This window comes from Limulus polyphemus, unplaced genomic scaffold (genome assembly GCF_000517525.1).
Source record: "Limulus polyphemus unplaced genomic scaffold, Limulus_polyphemus-2.1.2 Scaffold1818, whole genome shotgun sequence".
Lineage (NCBI taxonomy): Eukaryota > Metazoa > Arthropoda > Merostomata > Xiphosura > Limulidae > Limulus > Limulus polyphemus.
In genome coordinates, this window is record NW_013667428.1 from 67,011 (window position 1) to 92,637 (window position 25,627).

A 25,627-nucleotide genomic window follows, 5' to 3' on the forward strand; every position below is an offset into this window, starting at 1 on the left:
CTTCATGTGTATAAATTGTGGTACAGTATTTCTTTCTATAAACTATAGTACACTACTTATTTCTCTAAACTGTGGTACACTACTTCATCTGTATAAATTGTGGTACAGTATTTCTTTCTATAAACTAAGGTACACTACTTATTTCTCTAAACTATGGTACACTACTTCATCTGTATAGCTATAAACTAGAGTACAGTACTTCTTCCCATATACTAGGGTAAGGTGCTTTTTTCTGTAAACTTGGGTTCAGGATTTTCGTCTATAAACATCATTCAAAATTTTGTAATTTTCAAAATGGCTAAAACTGAGAAAACATAAAAAATGTATTAGATTTAAGTAATTAAAGCGAGGAACAATTTTTTTTTAACAGAATGAGAATAGAAAGTTAATGTTTTGAAAACTGCGTTGTTTTAAGAATGTAAAAGTATTTTGCTGAAACTGAGATTTGAAAACATATAGTGTTGAGAAATATTACAAATTGTCTGCTTCTAATGCATTCAGTATGGAATAAATGTAAGAATATAATGTAAATTTCCAGTGTTTATTTATTTTCAAGAAGTGTTTTCTTGGTATTTAAGTTACACTGTTTTATTGCATACTGTTTATGCTCATATTTTTAGAATAATTTTTTATAATTTTCATATAATTTTCATAGTTATTTAAAGGTGATAATTTTCTTTGAATCAGTAAGCATCAAAAGTAATAATATATTTTATTTCTTAAAAACAGCAATGAAGTAAAGAAAAGTGATCTCACAATCATCTCTTCAGGAAGTAATTCTTCACTTAACATAAATAGTTCACCTTCAGAAAGTCCTAATCTCCATGCATCTTCTGTAGAAGGTATGTATGTATTTTCTTGATGGATAATCAGTAGAAATATGAGAAGTTGATTTGAATGATGATATTGACTCATAATATAAGATGCATTAATCCTTTCTTAATTTGTTTGTGTTGAACACAGCTCGGTGCATCCTTTCTTTATCTATGAGAATTTTTATTCATTCTATTAACACAAGTGAAAACATAGAGCATTGTTAAAATTTTCTTATGATGTATGTCAAAAGCCTGCCTCTTAAACAGCTGTCTCCTGTGTTTTTACCTGGAAATTTCTTTTTTAAGTCAACTGTTTTGTTGATTGGCAGTAGGTAATTCTCATTTATTTTATACTGTTGGTTCTTCTTTTGTTCTTGACTTGTTTTAGTTATCTGATGTTTTTCTTTTCATTGTAGGTTCTGCTCTCGGTATTGACTTATTGTAGTTTCCTTCTGTGTTTTTTACTCTAGGATCCTGCTCTCTCTATTGACTTATTGTAGTTTCCTTCTGTGTTTTTTACTCTAGGATCCTGCTCTCTCTATTGACTTATTGTAGTTTCTCTCTGTGTTTTTACTCAAGGATCCTGCTCTATCTCTCTATAGACTTATTGTAGTTTCTTTCTGTGTTTTTTACTCTAGGACCCTGCTGTATCTCTCTATAGACTTATTGTAGTTTCTCTCTGTGTTTTTACTCTAGGATCCTGCTCTATCTCTCTATTGACTTATTGTAGTTTCTTTCTGTGTTTTTTACTCTAGGTTCTGTTCTCTGTGTATAGACTTATTGTAGTTTATTTCTGTGTTTGTTTACTCTAGGATCCTGCTCTATCTCTCTATAGACTTATTGTAGTTTGTTTCTGTGTTTGTTTACTCTAGGTCCTGCTCTATCTCTCTATTGACGTATTGTAGTTTCTTTCTGTGTTTTTTGCTCTAGGATCCTGCTCTATCTCTCTATAGACTTATTGTAGTTTCTTTCTGTGTTTTTTAGTCTAGGATCCTGCTCTATCTCTCTATAGACTTATTGTAGTTTCTCTCTGTGTTTTTTACTCTAGGATCCTGCTCTCTCCATTGATTTGTTGTAGTTTTCTGCTGTTTTCCTTTTTACTTCAGGCACTATCTTAATTCTCAAAAAGTTCATTGAATTGTTGGAGAAGGTTCAGAGAAGAGTCACCTGGGATGGTGAGATTGCCCTATAAGGAAAGACTAAAATTTCTAAACTTGTTTTCTCTGGAAAAGAGAAGTGTCACATGGGATTTGATTGTGGTGTTTAAGATTATTAATGGTATTGATAATATAGATCCATCAAACTTTTTTGTGTTTAGCAGTGAAAACAATAGGACAAGGGGTCATAAATTCAAATTTTGGGAGCATAGGAGCTGTCTGTACTTTAGACAATATTACTTTTCAAACAGGGTGGTGGGGGCAGAAATTTTAACTGAGTTCAAGGAAAGATTGGATGAATACATGAATAGTAAGAGGTGGTTATAGTTAGGAGCTGGAAGGGACATCCTTGATGGGTTAATAAGCTCCTTTTTGTCCCTTTAAAATTTTATGAAATTGTTCTATGTTAATGCTATTTTTGTTTCTTCAATGCTGGATCCTGCTCTTGGTATTGACTTGTTCTAGTTTTCTTCTGTTTTTTTACTCTAGGTGCTTGTCTTAATATTGGATTGTTCTAGTTCTTTCCTGTTTTTCCTTTTACTCCAGTTTCTGCTCTTGGTGTTAACTTGTTCTAGTTATCTGCTGTTTCTGTTTTCACTCCAGGTCCTACTCTTGGTATTAACTTGTTCTAGTTATCTGCTGTTTCTGTTTTCACTCCAGGTCCTACTCTTGGTATTAACTTGTTCTAGTTAACTGCTGTTTCTGTTTTCACTCCAGGTCCTACTCTTGATATTAACTTGTTCTAGTTATCTGCTGTTTCTGTTTTCACTCCATGTTCTACTCTTGGTATTAACTCGTTCTAGTTAACTGCTGTTTCTGTTTTCACTCCATGTTCTACTCTTGGTATTAATTTGTTCTAGTTAACTGCTGTTTCTGTTTTTACTCTAGGTACTGCTCTTGGCATTTGTAATTCTTAGTAAATTTCAGCATGATGAGTGTATTGGCTTTTCATTGTTGAATTCCTATTGAAAATTATGTTTATTTATCGAACTAATAATATTTTACCATTCATTATTTTTTTTTAACCACAGTAACTATAAACATAATGGACTGGGGTAAATTTCTCATGACTATGTTCCAAGTTTATGTAAAGCTTGGCATTCAGAAATATAAAATATTTCGTTAAGTCTGATGGTTTTATAGTATATAAATGTCTTAGAATGCACACAGTTTATGCAGTTATAGCACACTGTTTGTTTGTTGGATGTCACCCGAAGCCTTGCAAGGGCTATGTACTCTAGATGTCCCTAATTTTAAAGTGACTGACTAGTGGGAAGGCAACTAGTGAATGCTACATATAATGTTATACCTTGGGCTACTCTTTGCAGATCATATAGTTGGATTTGACCATCAGTGTTATAATGTGATAATATGATGCAAACTGAGGAACATCTGCTGTTGCTGCACGATTTGACATTCTAACCACTGTTCACCCCTCTTAGTTATAGAAATTAAGGTTACTAAAGATGGAGTTATTACATAATATCCAAAGCCTACTAGACAGTAAACATTAGCTAGTAATAAAGAAAGGGAGAATTTAGGTTATATGCATAGAAATATTGAGTACAAATAAAAACAGATCATCTGTTCTCTCTATAACATTTTAATTACATTTTGTTTGTAATATTGTGAATTTCTCTTCAAAACTAAACATTTTTAGTGCAATTTATATGTACCTTAAAAAGGGGAAAACAGAATAAAAAATTAGTATTGTACAAAATATAAAAAAACAAAGAACTAAAGAAGGACTGCAAAATTAGCCTTTGATTTAAAAACTAATAAGAGTTAACTTTATGTAATTTATTGTTATCCCCTCCTGGTGGTCATCAGGGGACCCAAGTTAAGCAATAAAAATGTGGTCGTATATTCCTGCCTGTGTTTGTTGTTTTATTTAATTAACTGAAAAGAAGCATGCAATGCTTAAAATATCACCACCTCTGCATCTAGGAGTTACCAAATATGCATTGTTTCCACCTCCTAACAGTGAGATCCTACAACTTTCTCTGTCCCTGATGGTTAGAATATGAAAGTTAACAAAAAAGTATATGTTAATACAGTCATGATTAAACAAAATGTAATGTACTTGGAAATTTTAGTATAGCTATACAGCAAACATTGGATTAATTTTATGTATTTGTTGTGTTCAGTTTTTTGTAAGGAATAACCTAAGTCCAGAGAACTATTTGCTTGGTATTTATTTTTAATCAAAACACTGACTGCTATTATTTTTGCTAACATATTGTTTCAAATCATTTCAGAAATGCTGAGCCTTATAGAATCTGATTGTAATTTTTTAACATTTTCACTTTTGTGAAGATGTATTTCAGGAACTCCTTGAACTAACTGTACTGTTTATTCATAGTTAATGTAAAATTTTTAATCATTTAAATTTGTTTTAAATATCTCACTAGGTAAGTAATAATTTCAGTGACTAGAAAAGAAATTTATTACTGTAAAACGATTTATATTAATAATTGAAAGCTATATAAGAACTTAGGGAAAAAACGTTTTATACAAAATTGAAGTTATATTTTTTATTTTAAGGCCTTCAGTATGTTAACTTACATTAATCTAATGATTTTGTGTTCATATTTACTTAAAAGATTTGACGACTTCACCTGTGCTAAGGGAAAATGAACATCAAACAGATGTTGATGTAAAAGAAGAAAAGGCAGATGAAATTTCCTTTAGTCAGTGTTCTAATCTTTGTAAGTTTCCTTTATTTGTTTATATATTAACCCCTTGTTCACAGGCTTGGTCAGTTTGACTAATCCTGTAACTGTGAAGCTTTACATAATAATGTTTACTGTAATTTTGAATTTACTTCATGTTTTTTCATAAAATGTAGCAAGCTTTCTATTAACTCTTTCAAGACGGGTCACGGGTGAAAGGCCATGTCATCTCGTTTGTTGACTCGCATTCAAAATTTTATTGAACTACTGTTTCATGAACTTATGTCAATAGGTTTGGTATCAAACTGTGGATTTTAATTTAAAAGTAAATATTGAAAAACACAGATAAACATTGATTTTTATAAATGTATAATGTTATGAGATTTAAGCTATTTAGTTTAAATATTTGTTTTTGTGTTATACCATATGACTTTTAGTATTATCAAAAGGATGTAATATTTGACTTATTAGAATTTTTGTTTTCAATACTTAAAGTGTTTTTAGAAGAAGCATTAAACATAACAAATATTAGTGAAATGTTTTGTTTTTCCTTTTTTGAAATTGATCCTGTAAATGTGTGTAGTAGTGTTATCTGATCTTTTTTTTTTTAATATTATGTATATAGTGGATAGTTGTGACTTGGAGTTAGTGGAAACTATAGCTGGCCTTGCAGAGAATGATTATGGCTCTGAGGACATGGATAGCATTTTGAGTACCCAACCACTTAAACAGAATGATGAAAGTGAAGCAGATGATGATGATCTTGTGACTCTAGAAATGTCTCAGAGATTCTGGGAGGATGAGAATTTGAAGCAACTCAAGCAAAGTTCACAAAAGTTAGATGAAAATCCTGTATCAAATGGTTAGTTTAGTTTTTCTTTTTATTATTTTCTTTGGGCCTAGTATTTATTTATAGACCATTAACAAAATAGTTTATACTAATGCTAATTCTAAACAGTACTGGAAATATGAAATGTACTGTCACAGGAGAAAGCATTGTTTAATGTAGACATGAATGTCTAGTAAGATGTGTAGATATACAATAGGCTGAACTGTAATAAAAGCAAACAATTATGTAGCAGTGTGCTTCAGTATTTAGTGTGTGTGCTCTGTTTATAGAATATTGCTTGGTCAATTTGCTTCCAAAGAGTGTAGTTATGAAGTATATGGAATGACCTTCTAAATATCTTGTTGCACATCTCACAACTAAACCAGGTTGCTCAACTGCATTTTGACCTTCTCTACATTCTTGTAGATCCAAATTTCCTCTGTGTTGCTCATATTTGAACTCTGGGCAGGCCATAGCAAGAGTTCCAATGTTTCAATTGCCTATTTCCTCACCAGATAGTGTTTTCCTAATTGGCCATATACTCAGGAACATTATCTTGGTGAAACACACACTACCAGCCAATTAGGAATGTTCTTGTGCGAACGTAGTAGTGGAATTTGGTTTGTTTGTACTTTGCTTTTGTCACTAAATCGTCAGTTTTTACTGTGTCGTCAACACTGTTGGAGGAGGTGTAACCCTAAAGCTCTATTGAGCTACCCCCCATGCTTTATCTGTTGTACATTGGTAGAGGTACCATTTCTCTTTCTTTTTTAAAATACAGTACTATTGATTATAAATGAAGAACCTGAGCTTGGCCTCATCTGTAAACAACACCCACTGTCAGGCCTGCTCATCCCACTACCAATTTTAACCATTTTGTTTGTTTGCCTCTTCACAGCAAAAGTGCCCTTGCAATTACATCTGTGTTGAGGTCTCACTGATCCAACTTGTCATTTTTGGGATGACTTAGACATTTGTACTTGAAGCCAGGTCATGGACCAGACCTTTACTGGAATGACATATCTTGTAGGAAATATATTCTGAGATGCTTGATACCACTGGCAGAAAGTTTGGGCTTTATCCCATGTTTAGAGTTGTTGTTAACAGTGTTAATTTCCTTTTTGAAAGCCACAAGTTTTTAACAGACATAATTGAAAAGGTGATATTCATGGCTTAGTTGGTGCAATACTTTCTGTTTGGTTGGATGACAGTTAAACAGTGTACATGCATGACTGTACTCTGGTGTAGTTCATTTTCACAAAATAAAGTGGTGGTATTTCTTTAGTATTTACTACATTTTTTTCTCACTATTTCACAATTGTTTCAACTACTGTATATATACATAGTTTCAGACATAAATATTAACTTCAGGTACTGAATCTTTTTTTAAATTTAATATTATAAGTAATTTTACAAATAGTAAACATTTCTGAAAGTCATATCCAGTTATGAGTGATAATAAAAGCTGTTCCCTTGATATTATTGTCATGTACTTGTTGTAAATATTAATTTTTGTAATAATTCACAAGTTAGGAGGAAAAAAAGTACAATTCAGTTACTCAATCACCTACACTTGGATCAGCCTTCTCTCGTCTGTCTGCAAGCTATGGAACTTATAGTCACTAGGATTCGTGCCTATTCAACTCATTCTTTATGTGAGGTATAGTGTTTGGTGATCATGACTTTATGGGGACTGTTTATTACTTTGGGCCACACACATATGCACGTCCTCTGTTGGTCTTTGTGTGACCACAATAATTCTCCTGTCCCTTCTTCAATTCTTGTACTTGTATGAGTGGCTGGACTGATCCAATTATCACCATCTGTGTTCCATTACCTCCTCCCAAACCAGACCTACACCTCTTCACCTATCCTGGGGAACATCTCTGAATGACAGTTTTACTTCTGACACATGGACCCAGAACAAGTCCTCTCTCTGTAACCATGCACTCGAACTTTTGGTAGACTGTCAGGCATGATGCCATTATTACCACTCCTAGTAGATCATTTTGTTATGTTCCATTCCAAAAACTCCTTGGTTTTTCCTAAATTAACAGCTAGAGGGGAATCTGATCCAGAACCCCTTGCTTTCTAACCCTGGACCTTCCTTACTGAGTCAATTCTTGCCTGTAGATGGTTTCTTCTCCCCCAGTTTCCATTAGAGGTGCAGTCTTGGAGACTCCACTCAATGTTGCCTAGTATGTTTCCTCCCATGTCCTCTTCATCTCATTGTGGTTCTTCCTTATCCATAGACATACTTGCCCTGTTCACATGCTCAACTGGGTCCTCAGTGTCATCTTGCACACTCTTACCCATGTCTCTTTCAGCCATAGGCAGTTTCCAACTTGTACCACTTCCTCTTCTGACATATTCCTTGTACTTCTTGCTTGTGGTCACTGTCATTCAGGTCTTTTTGCTAGCAACTGATCCCATAACCTTTCCATTATTTTTATATTATTATTTCTATAGATCCTTCCTCCCTCAGTCTTCAACTGCTTGGGGAGGAGACCTCTCCCTTCCTTCTATTGTCATTTGGACCCAGACAGACTTTTGTGCCCTGTTCATATTGTTTGTTACTATTTAGCTCATACCCCTCACTTTCTGGGTTTCTATCTTCCATTCCACATTCTCTGGCATTCCTCTAGGAACAAATCTTCTTTTACCTTTATCAGTAGAGTCAGCCAAAACCCTTGGTCTACTCCTCATAGGGGGTTGTTGCTCGCGGGTTGTCCAATTTTGTTCCATCATATTTGTTACCTCTCTCATTCATTCTCTTGCTATTTGTTTCTGACAGCTGCTGGATGAGATCCTTCAAGCTGGCATGTGGACTATCTTGCATACTTTGTCACCCACTCTCTTCATTATCTGGCTGTCTCTTTTTGCCATCTTACTGTTTATCCACCATCTTTAGACAGGTGAGTATATTTCTCTTTGGTTTATAGCATTTGCTTAAAGGATCCCAACAGTTAGCTAGTGGTGCATCCGAGGGTACACTTATTTCCCAAAATTTTGCATTGAGCCAAGATAATGGAAAGCACAAATACCATCCATCCTGGCTCGATATATGCCCACTGTTGAGATGGGGGTGTTCTGCAAGATGGGGTATCCTTGTGGTATATCCTGATATCTGTCTGCTGTCTGATATAGACTGCACCTATTCCATGGGGTGCTTTGCCTGCTTCCCTGGCTCATGCTTTCTGGCTTTTTAAAATAGATTTACATGGTCACCCGTTGCACTGTCTCCAGTAAACGACCTTTTAAGCTGCAACAGGACTGATAGGGATCCATCATTTTCTCCCCTCCATGAACTCATCCCCCCTTTTTCTTCAAGTGGAGCAAGAGAGACACCAGTTTCTAGTTGCTGGGTTGGGGGACCGTGGAGAACCCTCATTGATTGAGACCTAACCATCGGTGCTAGAACATGGGGTTCCATTCAGTGTGAAGTGGGATGGTGGTGACATTGTCAGTGTAGTGCAGGTCACTCCTCACATATTTATACCAACATCATTCCAGAAGCACTTCATATTATAATGTGCCCTCCTCCTGCAGCCTGCAACTTTCCAGTATAGTTCAGGTGAGCACATTCCAAGATGTGTGCCCTTCTCCTGCAGTCGTGTCTGTTCAGTAGAGATGGAACTCTAAATAAATGTAATGATAAAGTGGAAAAGTTAGTACTAAGTCAATATGAAAAACCTGTTAAATTTACAATTTACAAGAACGTCAGACTTGTGTAGTCCTTTTAGCATCCAGTAATAAGAATATGAATACAGAACGAAAACAGAATCATTAAAGTGAATTGTTTCCACTTCTAATGCCTTTAATTTAACATAACAGGAAAGGAAATATTTTTATTTATTGGCATCAAATAAGATAGATAAAACATTAGTACAATGCATCTCTTGTCAATAGAATATAATGGAAATTTAGTTTGTAATACAATTAAAATAGATTCAATGTTTCTTAAAGAGATATTCAGGTATTCAATAAAATATTCTCAACAAAACTAATTAATGACCATTTTGTATAAAAATAATATCAATACATATAGCTTTAAACCTAATCTAATGATCAACATGCTATTTTATAAACACAAGAAAAAATTTTTGTTGTAAAATTGTGTTCCTTACTTTTGGGCAATGGGTTCATAATAAGAATGATAAGTGGTCAACTCATCAAATCCTGCTATTCCTTAAAGCAGACCAAGTGCTGACAGTGTGTGTGATGCTCACTAGCTTCTTTTCCCCTTGTCTGATGCTTCAAAATTAGGGATGACTAATGCAATTTCGAAACATACTTACCTCTACTGCCACTTATACCTATTACTCGACTGCTTTGCCCATCTAAGCAGTAATCTGATTTTTTCTCGCTTGTTCCAGTCTTTTATACCCCACTCAACTACCCTTGGTGATAATTGTCTTGTAATACTCTCCAATGTGCCCTTTATCTTGGTACTGTATATAAACACCTCATTCAGATAATTTTATCACTTTTTCTCGACAAAGCGTCACTAATGGGTTTTTCAGTATTATGATTGTTTGGAGATACTTTGAACATTATCGTGTTATCTAGTTGATTTCATAATTGTAATAATAATTTTCAACAAATTTCGTCATCCAACTCGCAAGTCAATTATTATTTACGGGGCAGAGGCAAATAGGGTCTCTGCTTTCCCCTCTCTGATATCTAGCATTGCACAACAATTGGGGGGGAGGGGGTCACTCTCAGTTGAGACTGCCAGTGATCTTATTCATAGTGAGATGGAAACATATATTCAGATCTATGGTGGTCCTTTGGGTGGCTCTGAGGCTGCAATTGAGGGCAATCCTCAATATTTTGGGGAGACTTTAGATTTGCTTTTTCCTGTACCTTCCTTTAGTCTGTTGGATTTTAAGCCCCCCTGTGAGTCAGTGGTAAATTTATGGACTCGCAGCACTGGGGTCCGATTCCATTGGGTGGATGCAGCATATGGCCCAAAGCTGCTTTGCTCTAACAAAACAACTTACTTTACCTCACAAAATGCTGTTTCAATCAATGATAATCACCACAGTCTTTAAATGACCTATGAAAAAGGAAAAGAATGCCACTTTGGAATAAGCTCTCTTCAATTTGTTTTTCTGCTGTTGGTTCTTCGAGTGTGTGATGTTTTAGGCTTTTACCTGGTTGCTTTTGAGTCTGCAACTTAGTTGATGGCTCAAAGGTCTGGGAGCGAATTTGTTTTTTTCTCCATACATGGATATTGTGGTTCATGCTGGAAGGTTCAGTTCTTAGTTATGTGAAGGGACAGTTAAGCCTTATCTGACACGTTTTTGGACCTTCTTGATTTTGCCTACCACCACCAGGTGGAGGTATTTTTTCCAACTCTCAAATAATACATCTGCTCCTCGAATTTCTGGGCTCTAAGGTGGAATTTGTAGTTTACTTATGTAGGTCTATGTCCCCTGATGGGACAGAGTAAGTCTACAGACTTACACCTTTACTTCAACATTTTCTTTCCTTTCACTTCACTTTGTTAGAAGACTCTCAGGATCACCAGCTTCATTGAGGACAAGCTGGATCCATTGTTAACATGCATGTTATTCCTCCCAGTTGTTGTTGGAGTCTTGAATTTCATCAAATCCTACAGGGGGTCATAGTTCTGCCCCTATTCACGATTCCCAGACCTTAGCTCCTTGGTACATTGGTACTCAAAATAGTGTCTGTCTATATTCATGGTTTCTGCTGCTTAGTCAGATTGCCAGCAACATTGATGATTATTGAATACCTTCAGGAGCTGTGGGTGCTTGGTTCCAAGAATTTCTGGACATGTGGTAATCTTAACCATTTCCTGCAGTTCATTGGGATTTGGAACTTAGTTCTAGAGTTATCTGAGCCTGGTTGAGTTCTTCAGAGTTTTTATTCCTGTTAGTTGTTGGACCTATGAAGACAGGAGATTGATGTCCATTCACCAATCTTCTTTGTCTATATCAATGCCTAGATTCTCCAAGGTTCACAAGTTACTCATTCCTCAATTTCTTTTGATTTTTTTACTGGGATTGTAGATGTCTAACATGGTTATAGGCAGCTCCTATCTGCACTTTGCCTTAGCAAAGGAGTCCCTTCACTATCAGTGTTTGTGGTGCACAAGGGTCAGGTACTGCAGTTCCAGGGGTTTTCCTTTGAACTTGCATAGGCGTAACATAGGTTCTGTTGTATCATACAAGTTTTCTCGTCCACTTCATTCCATTGTACTGTGCACACACCATTCCATGGATCACTGGTTACTGCTGGCAACATCTCATCAATTGGGACTGTGAAATCTATTCTTGCTCCAATTTAATGTCATCAGTCTGAGTAATTTTTATTTTTCATCTCATCTCTCAGTTGGGATCAGCTGTCTACCATCCTGCTCAATACAATAGAATAGGATGCCACACTCTTACTCACTTCTCCTTCTTCCACTGCACAAATGATTCATTTTCTTCAGGGAATGTGGGCCTCACATGAACCTTTCATGCCTTTGGGATGAGAACACAAGTGATCCTTTTAGTGGTCTTTAGGCAACCAGGGATTATACACATCTGTTTCCTGGTTTCCCCAGTTTCCTTATTCGGGATCATTCTTTGATCTCAAGGAGTTGTTAAGTCAGGACACTACTACGATTTGGGTTCCTCTGCTGCCACCTCGTCTAGAGTTCCATTCTATTCACGAATGTCTTGCTTCGGGAATGGAGTACATATATCAACAAGAATTCCAGAGTCTATGTACGGATGACGAGGATTCCCTACACAATGTTTTCCTCGTCCTTGCTCTTCAACGGGCAAAGCCTCATGGTTTGGGCTTCAACCTCAGGCTTCACTCTGACTCATCTGTGGTGGTGTCTTATGTTTCTCATCAAGGAGGCATGTGGTCTAGGACTAGTCTTCTCATATCACCCTTCTACCAGTTGCAATAGGCTCTGTAGAAATCAGGTGTTCCATAAGACCACCTAGGAACTCACCAGGGGGTATTACCATACTGTGCTGGACTGCCACTCATGGACTATCATGAGTAAAACTAAAGGGGATCCTGCCCATTCCTGCTGATCACTGGATTGAATATATCGGGTTCGGTTTGCTTTTAAAAATTTGGGGAACTTGGTTCACTTATTGCACTGTTTCCAGAGCACTGTTTTTCAGGACTCCCCAATGCACATTACTCTCCCCCCCCCCCCCCCCCTAATTTTGGAGAAGTGGATCCCTGAATGTTCGGAACACATCGCTCTATGGCTGCGGGTTGGGATTCAATCAAAAGTATCTATATATGATGCTGTGATCCAACTGCTGTAGCCACCAATGTGGGATATAAGGACCAGGACCCCTTAATTCCAACCTCGAGTGGTGGAACCTCAGTTATCTGGTTGGGGCTGGCCTACATGATGATCACTCATGTATAATTCTATCCTTGATACAGGAATTAAGTTCTGGACATAGTGCAGTTCTCCCACTCTGGTACCGCTCTTATCTTTGTACACCCATGATCTATGCAGACACTTTCTGTATAGATAATGCCCTCACCAGCCCGTCCACCTTCTGAAAGTGGAATTCTAGCTATATGTGACAGCAGAAGCAAGTATGTTTTGGAAGTTAATATTTTCCTAAATTGAAAATGTATTTCCAATACTGACCTCCACTGACACTCTCCCGCCCTACCTCCCCACTAAGAGCTGGTGTTAGAGACTGGGATGGTATCAGTCTTGAAAAATTAAAAAAATTATCTGAATGATGTGCTTATATACGGTACCAGGGTAATGGGTACATTGACATAGGTAAAGAGTATCACAAAACAATTATTGCCAAGGGCAATTGAGTTAGGTCTAAAAGACTGGAGCAAGTGAGAGAATATCAGACTAATGCTTATGTGGGCAAAGAAGAAACCCTGGCATTTGAGTAATAACTATAATTGTCAGTGGAGGTAAGTATTATTAGAAATACATTTTCAATTCAGGAAAATGTTAACTTAGCTCTTGTGTAGCTTTGCAGGAAAATCCAAAACAGGCAACCAACTTTACTAATCTCATTGTAAAAATGAAAGCTATATAACATCTAATATTTACAGAAACAATGGGAAATAAGGAGAGTTGAATTGTTAGAAAGGGAAAACAAATTTTTTCCATGTCATGGAAAATGAAATATGGAATAATAGAATACTTTAAAATGAAAATTTTTTATATTCTCTATCTAATGCAGTTTCACTTTATTGCAAGCATTATGAAAATATAATCTAAAGTTTTTCTTTGGATTTCTTCCTTAAATGGGTGTATATTACACAAAATTATTTTTGTGAAATATATTTTAGTAAGTTATAAATGGGTTCATTACTTAAAAGCAACATTGTTCAATTGAGGAATCAACATAAATAACTCACAGGCTTATTTAAACTGTTACCTGGAAGTATGAACATTCAACTACAGAATTGAGGCAGTTATTTGTGTATTAAGCAACAAAGATAGATTTGTTACCTATACATTATAACATGCAATAGAGGGTTATAGGTAGGTTTATCCTTAAAATCCAAATATTTTGCAATTTACAACTTAGACTGTGGTAGGACTTAGTAATGCTGAATATGGATTGGTCATATCATACTGAGCTGTATGGTGAAACTTATTTCACCTGAATGGAAATTTAGTAATATTGTTGGGGAAATAACATTAAGGAAATAATGTAAAAGTTTGTATGGGAACCCTGAATGAAAGTTTAGTAATATTGTCGGGGAAATAACATTAAGGAAATAATGTAAAAGTTTGTATAGGAACCCTGAATGAAAGTTTAGTAATATTGTCGGGGAAATAACATTAAGGAAATAATGTAAAGTTTGTATGGGAATCCTAAATGAAAGTTTAGTAATATTGTCGGGGAAATAACATTAAGGAAATAATGTAAAAGTTTGTATAGGAATCCTGAATGTACAAAAGCAAGTTTTATACAGTTGATTAGTGTATTACACTCTAACAAGCTTCAAAATTTCTGAATTATAGTGAGAATGTACTATTATGACTGAGAATGTGGCCAAGCTTACTTGTGCCAGTGGGAATGTTCTCTTATGTCTGGAAGTGTGGTTAAACCAATCTAGCTCACTGGTGCCAGTGGGAATGTACTCTTATGTCTGGGAGTTCCATGATTTAGGCATTAACAAATAACACTAAAATTCATTAAGTTATCATTATTAATATTTCTAGAACTTTCATAGTTAAACAGTATTTTCCCTTTTATAAGCTTCATGTAAATATGAATTAAAGGATTTGGTATTGATATTATTTAAGTATGAATATGTATAATTTAAGGGAGTGTTGTATAGATGGTTCTCTGTTATAAGACATAGCTCAATTCACATTTCCTGTAAAATAATAACAAAATCTGATTTTTTATCACACAGGACTGTTCAGCAACTTCATAATGTGTTATTTACCATATTCATGTAGTGTTTATATTGTATTTTTTGCCACCAATATTGCACTTTTGAGTAAGTTATTTTTAGATTCTAACTTTGTATTCTGTATGCAGTTATTCGATTTCCTTGTATAGGTGTAATTGAAACATGATATTGGTTCGTCAAGAAATTAATGCCACTTTTTTAGATGAAAAACCAAACAACATATATCAAAACATTTATTGAATGAAATAATCTCCATTCTTATCAATGATGCTTTTCCATCTTCCAGTCAGGTTGTTAATGCCCTGATTAAATAAATCACTTGGCTTTGAAGCAAAAAACATGTCTGTCCTCTTTAATACCTTCCATATTTGCATATGATTTCCCATTAAGATGATGTTGCAGTGAACAAAAAAGATAGTAATCTGATGGTGCGATATCTGGTGAATATGGTGGGTGGGGGAGAACTTCCCAACCCAACTCCATAATCTTCTGTTGTGTCAAATGTGGCATATATGGGTGTGCATTGTCGTGGTGGAGAAGAACATCTTTCCGATTGACGAGTGAAGGGCGTTTCTGATGGAGGGCTTCATTTAAACATTCCAGTTGCTGACTATAGATCTCTGCATTGACATTTCGCTGTGGATTAGGGAGTTCAAAATTAATTACTCCTTTGATATCCCACCAAATGCAAAGCATCGCTTTCTGTGGATGGTGTTCATGTTTTAGGGTCGGAAGTGGTTTTTGTCTAGGACTGAGCCATTGTTTTTGCCATTTAATATTTGCATAGAGACTCCATTTTTCATCACCGGTGACAGTTCTGTCCAAAAATGGTTCACGCGCATTATGCAACAGAAGAGACAAAGCAATGTTCACATGGAAACGATGATCATCGGAGTGTTTGTGAGGTACCCAAACACCTTCTTTAAGGAGTTTTCCCATATTCTTTGGATGTTTATGTATTGTTTCATGAGAGACTACAATTTCAGGGCCATTTCACGAGTGTGTTGCCTTGGGTTAGACTCAACAAGCATCTTCAAAGCATCAATATCAATTTCAATATGCTGATCTATCGTTGACACTTACAAACATTCAAAACATTTCCATAAACATCTTTGATATTCTTTGTGGCTTCAGAGGCATTGTTTCCCTTCTTGTATTCAAACAGCATTACATGCCAAATGTGTATCTCTTTGTGTGCCATCACTATAAGGGATTAGAGTATACTAAACTTTACACATTATATAGGCTACACTAGCGTGACGTTTAGGCAGTTCATTTAACTATTATATGTGATGTATGTTTTTTGTGGGGTGGTTAATGAAAGTGTTTCAAAATGTGACATTAATTTCTTGACGACCATATATATCATACCTTAAATTGACCTATTAATTATGAAAACATTTTATTATAAAAAAGTTTTCCAAGAGAAATTTGTTTGTTCCAAAACAAAAATAAGTGTCTTTCTTTTTGCATGATTGTCCATTTTAACAGCTTTGTTAGTTTTTATAGATTGCCTTTAATTTTCAACTGCAACTTTGAATTCTAAATGAAATTAGTTACAATATAATTTCACTTTTTTTATTATAAACCCCACTAAGTTGATTCTTCCATTTAGGGTACTTCAGTTAATGTTTTTGTTTTGCTACAGAAAATCCAGCTTGTCATGAAAACTATGACACAAAGACGGACATATGCTTGTTAAGTCCAGTAAACTGTGATGAAGAGAATTATCTGCAGGTTCCACAAATTGATGTGCCTTATGATAAAGTGCAAGAAAATATTGGTAAATATTTATTTTTCATATTCCCCATACACTCATAGAAGTGTATCATTTTAATATCATTAAGAATTATTAAAATATAAAACAAACCATGAGGTTATAGAAGAAAAAATAATTTTCTCATCATTTCACCTTGTGGCTTATGCAGGAATGTTGTATGCAGATTGAAAACATTTGTTTGAACTGGTTCACCATAAATAGAATATTCCTAACTTTATTTCAGCCTTAGCAATATAAAACAATAAAAAACATATTTATTAGAATTAGAGAATCACATGTTCCTATTCTGTAGCTTGAACTGACACATTCCAGTGAAATGCAGTATATGACACTTAATGTGTATGTGTGTATATATATATATATATATATATCTTGTGACCAGACTTGTCTACCAACTTGGATATAACATATCTGACCAGACAATCACTGAATGAAGAGAGTGGCCTTCACACATACAGAGAGTATACAAATGTATACAAGTTTCAATGATATGATTGTGGCCAGACTCGTCTACCAGAACAGATAAACATGTACCAAATATTTTTAAGGGCAAGGCTCCTTTTTCTGACAGTGAAAGAACTGTTCCAAGTAATTTATAAAACCCCATTTCACTTCTTCATTATTTGGGTTATGCTATTTACTTTTAGTCTTTAGTTCATTAAAAACTGTTGTTAAGGTTAATTATTCTTGAGTAGATCAACTAAGCTCAGGGACAATGGTGGGAAGCTGCCAATAAGGGATTACCTCCCGTGGTTATGCTGAAACCTCTTGGGAGACTGCAGCATGCCACATAGGTCAGCATCCAGTGTTCTCAAGGCCTCACATTAGATAGCCTCTTTAAAAGTTCATGTTACTCTTTTCTCAGAATTCTGCTGATGTCTGTGAATTTTTAATAACTTAAATATTTATAAAGTTTCAAGTATCTGAAAATCATCCTAGTTTATTCAATTAAATTCTCTTAAATATTCGAGATATCTTAGAGATTTTATGCAGGAATTGAAGCTTTGAAATTATTTTCTATGTTTACAAATAACTTATTGGTATAGCAAATTAATGAACTATCCATATGAGCACCGATACAAAATATCAAGCAGTAGTAGAAGTAATAGATTTGTTAAGCATATTGTTCTAGACTGTATTTTTTTTTATTTACATATTTGTGCTGAAGTTGGTTTAGAAGGAGTTTTTATATCACATGATGATTGCATGGCTTATTGATTGGAACTTTCTTAAAGATTAGAAAAGTTTTTAGTGGCATAAGAATGGGAATTACTGTGGAGTATATGATCTGTGAGTCTGTTACATTAGTTGGATGATTATTGAGTTAGCAGATTTATTAGTCACTCTGTTTGTTAGTCTAGTTTTCAAATACTATATTTTTTTCCATAAAGTACTATAAATAATGAAATATTGAAAGGAGTTTGAAAATTGACATTTAAAGTTAATTTTGCAATAAATTACAATAGTGATATTGCAAATGTTTTGTAATTTCCTTCCATACTATGAGTAACAAACTGAATCTTCCCCAATATTAACTAATAGACCACTTCAGTGTTTGCCTAATTGGTTTAAATAAAAGCAATTTTCATTCACATGATGCTGATACTCGGTGGTATTTTCAGATGAAATTATACCCATACAAGTTAGATCCACTGATAACAGCAGATTCAACTGGGAAACTTATAGTCTGTATTTGAAAAATTTACAGAATGTTATTGTGTGTGAAAAATAAAGAAACTTAACAAGTTTAATTAAATGAACACATTATTTATTATTAACATAAATAAAGAAACTTCAACATACTTTCACAGATGAACAGAGAGTCACTTCTACTGGATGATGGTTAAGTACACAGTTTTTCTCTCTCTCAAGATAGATTTCACAGAATTTAAACACAATTATCTTAAAGTATATTCTTTACTTGAAGAAATCCCAGTGAAGCTGAATCAAGAAAGCATGCTTAAATTCAATAGGTAAACTCAGTTCTTTGTTCAGTCAACAACATCATTTGTGACCCTTGCTCTCTCACATCATTGGTTGGCTGTAGCATATAAACATTGTTATTTCGGCCAGCAAAAAATATTACAGTCACCGATTCTTTCAACTTGGATGCTGTGTTACAACAATATCCCCTTGAGCATAATAGGTAATATCTACTGTATAGAATACAGAAATTAGGCTATTCCAACAGTTATTTGGACCATGTGTTTGTGCTAAAACTGCATAGAAACTAAATAAGTGAAAACTGTTAAATATTCCTATATAGCTAAAGCATATATGATATGTTTGCCTATCACAATTGTAGCCTCAAATGTAATGAGTTTAATTATATATTCGTTTCTGACTTACCAAAAACAATAAATACATATAATTTAGTATCATGATTTAGTTGCTTCATGTTCTATGAACATTTCAACATAAGACTAGCTTCAACTTCATATTTTATTGGAGTTTGTCTCCATGTGTCATAAAAAGTAAATAGCTTAATTTATTTCATTTTGTTACTATAGTTCAAGCTGAATTAGTCATCGTCTAATGTATAAATATACACAATACTGTATGAACTTGGGATATCAAAATGCACACAGTGCAGATTTGACCTCATTATGCAGATGAGGCAAATGGTCATTATTTCGAAATTTTCAAATATTATGGTTTGAAAATCAGTTGATGTCATTAAGTACATGCCATAGTAATTTTAGTTAATTTATTGAATGGGATTTGTTTCATTTATACTTATCTTTATGTTCTAATCTAGTGTATTTTTTACCAGAGATTTTTAGTTATATTAAAATTAAATAAAAAAGAGGTTAACAATTTGTGGTTTGTGCAGTGTTACAACGATCAAGCAAAAAATGATTGAGAATCAAATTTCAATACACCTGAACTATAGAGAACCTTACAGGTGTTTAATACACACTTGCATATTGAACTTCAAAATTCTTGTAGGAATAATAGCTCTAGCTCTTATTTTAACAATTTTAGCTCAAAAATATTTTAGAATTGATATTTTAACTTATCAAGTGTGATTTACTCAAAAAAAAAGTTGAATGTATTCCTGCAGAGCTTGGTAGAGTCTTACCTGTAAACAATGCACTTGTAGGTTTTGGAATTTTTATGCCCATTCCAAGGTATAGGTTTGTATTTGCTAAGAAATTGTTATCTTATGAAAATATAATTATTAGGTTTTATTTCTAACATTATTTTCCTTCTGTTTCATTGATTTTATTAGTACAGCCTCTTCCCACCACTTTATAATCTCACAGCATGTGATCTGAACATCTATTAATGAAACTAAGCTTTGAAAATATCTTACAGAAAACGTTTTATACCATCAGATTATGAAGTATCTATATCAATGTAAAGTGAATAAGTTGGTTTGAGGAGTAATTTGTGGTTTTGTGGGAAAGTGATTAGATATAGCTCCTGCAGAGAACAACAGTGGGAAGTTTAAAGGAGTTTGGAACAAACCACAATTCTGAGAATTTGTTATGGTTTTCCTAGGGTTCTTTTCATTCCTGAAACTGTTTTTGGGGTAAATTGAACTTATTTGAAAGCTAAATATATTTTATTCTTGGACAAAACATCAGGTGAGTATGGTTAAGTAGGTGATAGCAAAAAAGTATTGGTAGCTCAAATTCTTACTTATTGAATGTTGTTAAGTTTATTAAATTCTATCAGTTCATAAAACAAATTCTAATTTATTGAATAGAAAAATTATTTATTAGATATACATTGATCTTGACTATTGATATTGTTAGCAAAAATATTGTTATGCAATCTGATCTGATATCATTTGGGAATGTAAGGCCCTAAGTTACCAGTAAATCTTTGCCTGTTTCTTCATGCTTGTTTTTTACAGATTATAACAAAAAGTGGTGACTACTGTGATTGAAAGAATAAAATATCAGAAAAAAAGTTTATGAATATCAGTCATGTTGAAACTTATTGTATATACATAATGTGGAACTTTCAGATTGATATTAAAAAATGAAAATAATTCTTTTTAATGAATTTCAAAATACTTTTACAGAATAAAATTTCAGATATTTCACAACTTAAAAAATTATAGAGAACTACATTGATTTGTTTAAATGTTTTAAGCCAAAACTAGATAAGTTTGTTCTAAGTTTTTGTAGTTTGGTTAAATATCTCCACTGTTTGAAGGGAACATTTCAGGTAAACAATGATTCCCATCCATTTTGGAAAAGCTGAGATAAGTTCAGTAACCGTTTTTTGTTGTTGTTATCCTATTCTGATCTAGTTGTAATATTTTTTTTAAATTACAGGAACTGACCTTATCATGTCATCAACATCTACAGATATGGTGGGGAAATGTTCAGAAGCACAAACAAGCAGTCCACATATTTTAGACAGAGATATACAGATGTCTCAAGAATCTTTTCATGAAAGTTATAAACACCATACAAAGTGTTTATTAACATCAAAAGACAAAAACCATAGAAAATTTCTGGTGTCATTGAATAGGAAAGAAAAGAAATCATATGGGAATTTTGCTGTTATGAACAGATTCTATAATGTACCAGATGGATCTTTACAAAACCAGACTTCTGTACCAATAAAGAAAGATCAAAATCTAACGTCTTCCAAAAAATCAAGGAAATCTTCCTCTCAGAAAACAAAATTGCAAGATGAATGTTCTAGTAATCTCAAATCTCTGGAACAAAATAAATTTCAAGCAAACTGTGAACCTTTAGTATCAAACTTAACTTTAAAAAATACAATTTTAAGAGATTTAGATAAGTCTTTCAAACTCAGATCAAATTCGGTTCCAAACAACACTTGTAGAAACAAAATTTTGAAATCGCCAGACTCTCTGCTAACTGAGTCTTCTGTTGTTGAAGACCAATATGATAACAGTTTATTTAAAACTCAGTCTCCTTTTTATGGATTAAAGCTATCACCAGACTTAGGTTGTGAGGACTTTAAAAAACTTGGCAGAGAAAGGGTGTTGTTGAGGCGTTTGCATCTTAAAATGTGTAATGACAACAAGATTTCAGTGCCTTTTGCTGAGAAAACTCCAGGCATTAGTGTACAAAACTGTGATTTGAATGAAAAAAAAATTAAACAGTATTTTATCAAGAATGAAAATTTGGTAGGTGGGTTTGGTTGTAATACCACCCTGCCTATTTATAGTGAAAAGGAGAGAGCCAGTTCTGCTTCTATCAGTCAAACAACCATTGATGTGCCACATTTATTGTGTTCTAAAGAAAGCCAAAATGTAGATTGCAGAGCATTGGAAATTAATTCTAAAACAGAGAACCAAAGTGAAACATTCATAACTAAATTGTGTGAGATGATATCAGGCAAAGAACCACATTCTAAATACGATACAAAAGAACAAAATTTATTGAAGAACTTGACAAGAACAAAAAATCAAAGTAAATTATCATGTAAGAGGAGATTAAATACTCAATCCAAACAGTTTGTAGAAAAGAATAAGAGCTCAGTTTTCAAAAAGCATTCTTCTTGTGATTTTAAAAGTTTTAAAGCAAATAAACCAAGTAAACTAGAAATATATAATAAGAACAGTTTGAAAAAACAGAAAGTTATCTGTACAAAGGAGTTTGAAAATAAAAATTTACATGACCACTTTCACCAGGCTAAAGCTATAAGTGGAGAGAGAGAATTGAAAGATAGTGACAAGAATAACAAGATCTCTGGTAAAAATAAAGCACAGGCTCTACTAGAAAGTGACGAATGTATTGAGCTTCGTCATTGTGATAGAAGAAAAAATGGAGGAATTGAAAGAAGTATTGAGTTTCATGATTACATTCCACAGATAAATCTAAAACATTCTGAACAGAATGTAGATTTAATTGATGGAAGTGGTGCACACAAAAAATGTAATGATGATGGCCAGAGTTCCCAGATTTTTGTTGGTTGTCCTACATCATCAGAACTGAAGGATGATCACCAGTTTACAGATGCCATGTGGAAACTGTCGTATTTATCCCCACTGTCTCTTGAAAGTGCCCCTGAATCTCCTCCTATGTGTTGGTCACCAAAAGCAGGTAATTTTTCTGATCATTCCTCTTTTTTAGATCTTGAAGACATTTTTCCTGAGAGAGAGAAAGAATTATGCAAGGATGTTTGTTCTTATCATAACCTAGACACTGACAGACTTAATAAGTTGGAAAACTTAACTTGTAACATGAAGAAAACATCCAGAAAGAGTCCTGAATATAGGAACATTAAACAGTCAACACCATATGTTAATTTGTCATCTGATATTCATACTGGGGAAAACATTCAGTCTTCCAGTAACGTAGACGAATTTTCTTTGTTACGTTTGAAAAACAACAACCTAGTTCAAATGACATCTGATAGTAAACGTGTACATAGTGTATCAGAAGCAGAAGATATACCCAAGGATGATTATGATCAAAACAGAGATTACAGTATGGGTATTGAAAGCTTCTACTTGAATAACTCGGATACCAGTACACATCAGGTGACAATGCACGATAGTCTGAATTTGGATTTTGTCACTAAAAGTGACTCAACACTGACAAAGAATGTGATGGACTCATCCAAAAAGTCAGTTAGTAAGAAAAGATTATTTAATTATGAAGGTAGAGTTTGGACATTGAAAAAAATGGCTCCCTCCAGAGATCATGTTCAGTCAACACTTAGTGATTATGGGTTATCCGCTGTTCCTGCCTTGAAAGTATTCTCCAGTGATCCTGCTGATTTGCCTGTACAGCAGTTAAACAAGGGAGATCAAATGGTTCAACTTCAAGGACCTATTACAAGGAGTAATAAAATATTAGAATGGGCACAGAAGTTTACTGCAGAACAGAGGAGAGCAGAAGGATTATCTTCAAGCTTCTGTTTAATTCAGGAGACTGCTAAGAAACCCAGATTGAAAACAGTGTTGGCCAGTGGCAGTTCAGTTGTCATAACTCCAGCCATTTTACCTCCAAATAGAAAAACTGTTGATAATTGGCTGCAAATGAGAAAAGCATTGTTAAATCAAAACAAACAACAAAATACCATGAAGTTTAATAGCAACTTGTTTTATAAAGAAAATAAAAAAGATCATCCGTATTATAATCCTACATCTTGCTATGACAGTTGTTCACCACAACATAGTAATGGTGAACATCATTCTGGCTTAGATGCTGATTGTATTAACTTGGTTAGTAGTAAAATTGTGGCGATTAACAAGTATGAAACATTAAGATCTAAAAAGGAAATGCTCTTGTCATACCCATTGAAAACATTTTTTAATGCTGAACAAACTTCTACTCCAAGAGTAATGAAGAACCATCGTGCACAAGATGCTTCATTTGAAGTGAAGGACTTCAAAGATGACGACACCAACCTGGTAATTTCATGTATGCCTAAAACAAGCTGTGGGTCTCTGGTAGGTGAAGGTGGTGGACATATAACCAGTGGAAAGGAACAATGTTCATTTAAAAGAAAGAAATGCTACAATATATCTGGGAAATGTGTGTCATCAGTTAATAAAAGTCAGATATTAAATATTTTTGAGGAAGATGCTTCATTAATTAAAAGTCAAATATATAAAAGTTTTTCCAGTAATGATATTACTTCATTATTTGATAAAAATATTTGTAAGTTCTTTTGTAATGAGGATGAAGATTGGTCAGGTAAAAAGTGCTTGTCCAGAAGTTTTTCTGATGGAGACATCAGAGAGCCAAATAGAAATCAGAAATTAAAAGATGATTCAAATGCAGTTATATCTTTATCAGTTAGAAATTCAGGAAAGATGTTTGAAGGAAATTTTAGTGAACTTTATAATTCAGCAGATTCAAGAAAGAAATGTGAGAGAGAAATTGTTCAACTGGTTAAAAATTACAAATATGATAAATTTATTCATGAAAATAGAGATGTTTCCACAAGTGAAAATTTTTTGGAGCACTCTCTTTCTCCCATTCTTAAAACACCCGATAGTTGCTCTTTAACTCCACAACATAACCCTGAAAGTCAGTCCCAAGAAAATGATCTTTGTGGTAAAGAAAAACTGCTTGAGAAGCAACCTCTGTTATCCTGTAACAGAGAAGTCCAGAAATTGCAGAAGTCACCTCATTTGCCATTTCCTTTTCCCCAAAGTTCCTTAAGAAGAAAGATCCTGGATAATCAGTTTATGGTTGGTTTTATTTTGTTTATTTTGAAAATATTTGTATATACACAGATTCTTTTATACATTTAATTTTTGCTTTCTTTATTTATGGATTAAGGAAATGCTGATGGAGTGAATACCAAATAATTTCATTTTTTCCATTAAAAATGGTTTTGTTGTGATATTTAATTTCATTATACTTTGGATGAAAATAATGATTTTTTATAGGGCAACCATGTTGAATGCATTGAGATACTATCTTTCTTTAAACAAAAGTGTGTGAATGTTCACTTTCTGGGCAAAACAACCAGTGCCATCCATAAATTTTAGCTGGATACTCCTTTAATTTCTACATTTACTGGGCACAGGATCTGTAATTTTAAAAAGATCGTATTTCAAAATAATACCAGTTATGATTGATGCTGTTTGATTGATCAGTTTGGGTTACTTCCTTTGCTACTTTTTTTTTGAGTTAATATTTTGTAGATCATGCATTATAAGGTGGAGAAACAGACCTAAGTTAGATCTTTGTGTAGTTAGGTTATGGAATTAGGTGATTGTGTAATCATTAATGTTGGCTGTTTTATTGGCATTAACAATGGCAGCTAGTTGGCTTGGTGTATGTTTTGGATAAGTTATGATATCCTCAAAACCCATTTCTATTAATGTGGAGGTATTGCTTTTCGTGTAAAAGGTCAATTTAATTTTTGCAGTCTTACAGTGTTTGTTATTCATAAATTTAATAATGGCTGGAGACGGCTTAAATGGGTAATGAAGAAAAACTTTAATATAAGTTTAACATGACAGCAAATGTACAACGTTTCGACCTGATGATGACAAAACCTTGTCGAAACGTTGTACAGTTGCTGTC

The 25,627-nt window shown here is 33.9% G+C and overlaps 1 protein-coding gene across 4 annotated transcripts in view; it reads left to right on the forward strand.

The window, feature by feature from the left end:
* The window catches only part of LOC106465050 (DNA polymerase zeta catalytic subunit-like), a 200,582-nt gene that overhangs the window by 62,686 nt on the left and 112,269 nt on the right, over positions 1 to 25,627 (forward strand). For all 4 annotated transcript variants that reach the window (XM_022392860.1, XM_022392861.1, XM_022392862.1 and 1 more), the window contains exons 10-14: positions 730 to 842; positions 4,576 to 4,680; positions 5,270 to 5,506; positions 16,515 to 16,649; positions 20,936 to 24,783. In XM_022392860.1, the coding sequence (XP_022248568.1) occupies positions 730 to 842; positions 4,576 to 4,680; positions 5,270 to 5,506; positions 16,515 to 16,649; positions 20,936 to 24,783 (4,438 nt within the window). The remainder of the gene's footprint in view (positions 1 to 729; positions 843 to 4,575; positions 4,681 to 5,269; positions 5,507 to 16,514; positions 16,650 to 20,935; positions 24,784 to 25,627) is intronic.